This window comes from Propithecus coquereli, unplaced genomic scaffold (genome assembly GCF_000956105.1).
Source record: "Propithecus coquereli isolate 6110/MARCELLA unplaced genomic scaffold, Pcoq_1.0 Scaffold164, whole genome shotgun sequence".
Lineage (NCBI taxonomy): Eukaryota > Metazoa > Chordata > Mammalia > Primates > Indriidae > Propithecus > Propithecus coquereli.
This window is the reverse complement of record NW_012140969.1, coordinates 78,059-80,605: the sequence shown is the minus strand read 5'-3', so window position 1 is coordinate 80,605 and position 2,547 is coordinate 78,059. Positions and strand designations below refer to the sequence as shown.

The 2,547-nt window shown below is 52.6% G+C and overlaps 1 protein-coding gene across 1 annotated transcript in view; it reads right to left on the bottom strand.

Moving 5' to 3' along the window:
- The window catches only part of MUC16 (mucin 16, cell surface associated), a 110,889-nt gene that overhangs the window by 30,353 nt on the left and 77,989 nt on the right, over positions 1-2,547 (bottom strand). The window contains exons 68-70 of the mRNA XM_012641221.1: positions 2,354-2,383; positions 276-400; positions 120-187 (exon numbers count right to left, since the gene is read on the bottom strand). Coding sequence (XP_012496675.1) covers positions 120-187; positions 276-400; positions 2,354-2,383 — 223 coding nt within the window. The remainder of the gene's footprint in view (positions 1-119; positions 188-275; positions 401-2,353; positions 2,384-2,547) is intronic.

The window sequence follows — 2,547 nt, the reverse complement described above, 5'->3', positions numbered from 1 at the left end:
TCTTGTGGTGGGCACTGGGACCCCTGTGGTGTGAGTGGTCTCTGAGCCCTGGGGCCAGGGCACAAGGGTCCACTCAGTCTGAGGATTGGCTCTCACCCGGGGTGGGGGGCTTGTCTCACCTGAGCGAGGCCAGTCTGCTGCCGGCGTAGATGGAGTGGACACTGGTCTTCTCGAACAAGGACGAGAGCTGGCGGGAAGAGAGGGAGAGGTGGCTGAGGAGGGGCAGAGGGGCCGTGTGGGCAGCTGTGAGGTGGGGCTGGTGGCGGTCATCTCACCCAGCTCTGTAGGGACCTCTCAGTGAAGTTGAACTTTGAGGAACCGGGATGCCCCATGTCCTCCGTGTAGTTCAGGTTGGTGATGGTAAAGTTGACGGTGAAGGTCACCAGGGTAGGGCCAGTGGCTGAAATTGGGGAGGGAGACAGAGATGTCCAGTTTGGGCCACAGCAGTAATGACCGAGGCTGCTGTGGCCCTATCCGTGGGGCACCAGCCGGAAAGATTCTGGAATTCCCAAGACGTCAGGAACCTTTGTTCTTTCAATCAGTGAGCATTTATGGAGCACCAAATGTGTGCTGTGTTCTGTGTTGAGCTCTGTGGGTGCAAGGCTGAATAGGGCATAGTCTCCTGATGCTGTGGACAGGGATGTCACCAGACTACTGTGCTTCAGGGTAAGCCTGGGGTGGGGGCGGCTGTGCAAATCCAGGAGGACTATTGAAGCAATGACGGAGGAAAGCTTCCCAGAGGAAACACCATTTCAGCATGGCCAAAAGCATGACGAAGAGTTAGGTTAAGAGGAGCTAAGCACGTGGGGAGGGCACTCCAGGCAGAAGGAACAGCCTGGGAAAAGCCTTTGAAAGAGGACAGAGCAGGGTAAGCTCAAGGCATCAGATGGTCTTTCATTACAGGGACACAGATGTGAGATTGGAGAATCCTTTGAGTCCAAAAGAGGGAGGAATCACAGGGGTTTGGATGTGACTTGTAGACCAGGTGGAGTCATCCAAGATTGTGGAGAAGACAGGAATGATGTGGGCATAGATACAGTGGGAGGGACAGGAAGCTGCTGTGTGGAGAACACTAGGAGGCCAGAGTAGAGGCTACTACAATGGTCCTAGTGAAAAATGCTGGTGGCCAGAAAGAAGGTTGAGTGACACAGATGCAGAGAAACGAGGGGCTTGAGGGATATCCCAAAGGGAAAAGAGGTGAGATTTTGTGAGGGATGATGTGGGAGGTGAGTTGGAGGAAAGGTCAATGTCAGTGCGCTGCCTCTGCGTTTGGTGAGGAGGGGCAAGGAGCAGGTTTGGAGGATGAGGCCAAGGGACATGAGCGACATCCAGGAGGTGCGTGGACCAATGGCCAGCACCTGCTGTGTTTTCTGGGTTGGACTCAGGACTTGGATCCTGAGTTCCTTGGAGAAGGTGAGTGGATAATGAGAGAGACACAGTGATGGGGTATGGATTATTTTGTGGAAATGATTTGGTATCAATAAGAGCCTTTCTATCTGTGGGCCTGGCTGGAGGATGCTTTGAAGGATGTGGTGGTCAGAGCTGCTGAGAAAAAAACGACCAGGAATGAAATCCAAAGTGTGTTACACCTTTACGGGAAGGCTGGCAGTGCTGGAGGCTCTAGTTATAAAAATTTGTGCCTCTGTATGCCCCATTTAGCCAGGAGTCAGGGCATTATCCTCAGATGTGGGTGTGGGGGAGGGCGGATGTTTCTGCCACCCCCAATGAGGTCTTCTTTTCTTTTCTTTTTCCTTTTTCCTTCTTCCTTCCTTCCTTCCTTCCTCCCTCATTCCCTCACTTTCTTCCTTCTTTCTTTTCTTTTTTTTTTTTAGAAATGGGGTCTCACTGTGCTGTCCAGGCTGGAGTGCCATGGTGTGATCATAGCTCACTGCAGCCTGGAACTCCTGGGCTCAAGGGATCCTCTCACCTCAGCTTCTCAAGTGGCTGGGACTACAGGCATGTGCCACAACCCCCAGCTAATTTTTTTTTAGATTCTGTAGAGATGGAGTCTTGCTATGTTGCCCAGTCTGGTCTTGAACTCCTGGCCTCAAGCATTCTCCCGCCTCAGCCTCCCAAAGTGTTGGGATTACAGGTGCAGGACCCCAAGAGCAGATTTTTAAGAGAATCAAAATAACAACCATGTGAGGGTCAGAGTGGGGTGGGAGAACTTATCTGTGCCTGAGCCCTCCTCACCCTGAGCTGGGACTCTCTACCCAGGAAAGCGAGAGAAGGGATGAGTTGAGGACCCTTCCAGATGTCCCCCTCAACTTAGGAAAAGAGGAGAAGGAGAACATCTGGTCTCCAATCCAAAAGTGTGAATGGGACCCAGGAAAGCAGGGCCAGGAATACTCACTTGGGATAATTGGGACTGCATGGGTGTACCCTGTGGAGAGAAAGGAAGAGGGGCTGAGTGAGAGTTGGGGTGAATATAAAGGAATGTGGGAAGGGAGGATTTCAGGGCTGCTTTCTGGAAAACCAGAAGGGAAGGGGCAGTGGAGACATGCTCAGGGAAGCGGCAACCAGGCAACGAGACTGAAGGTGGCTGGA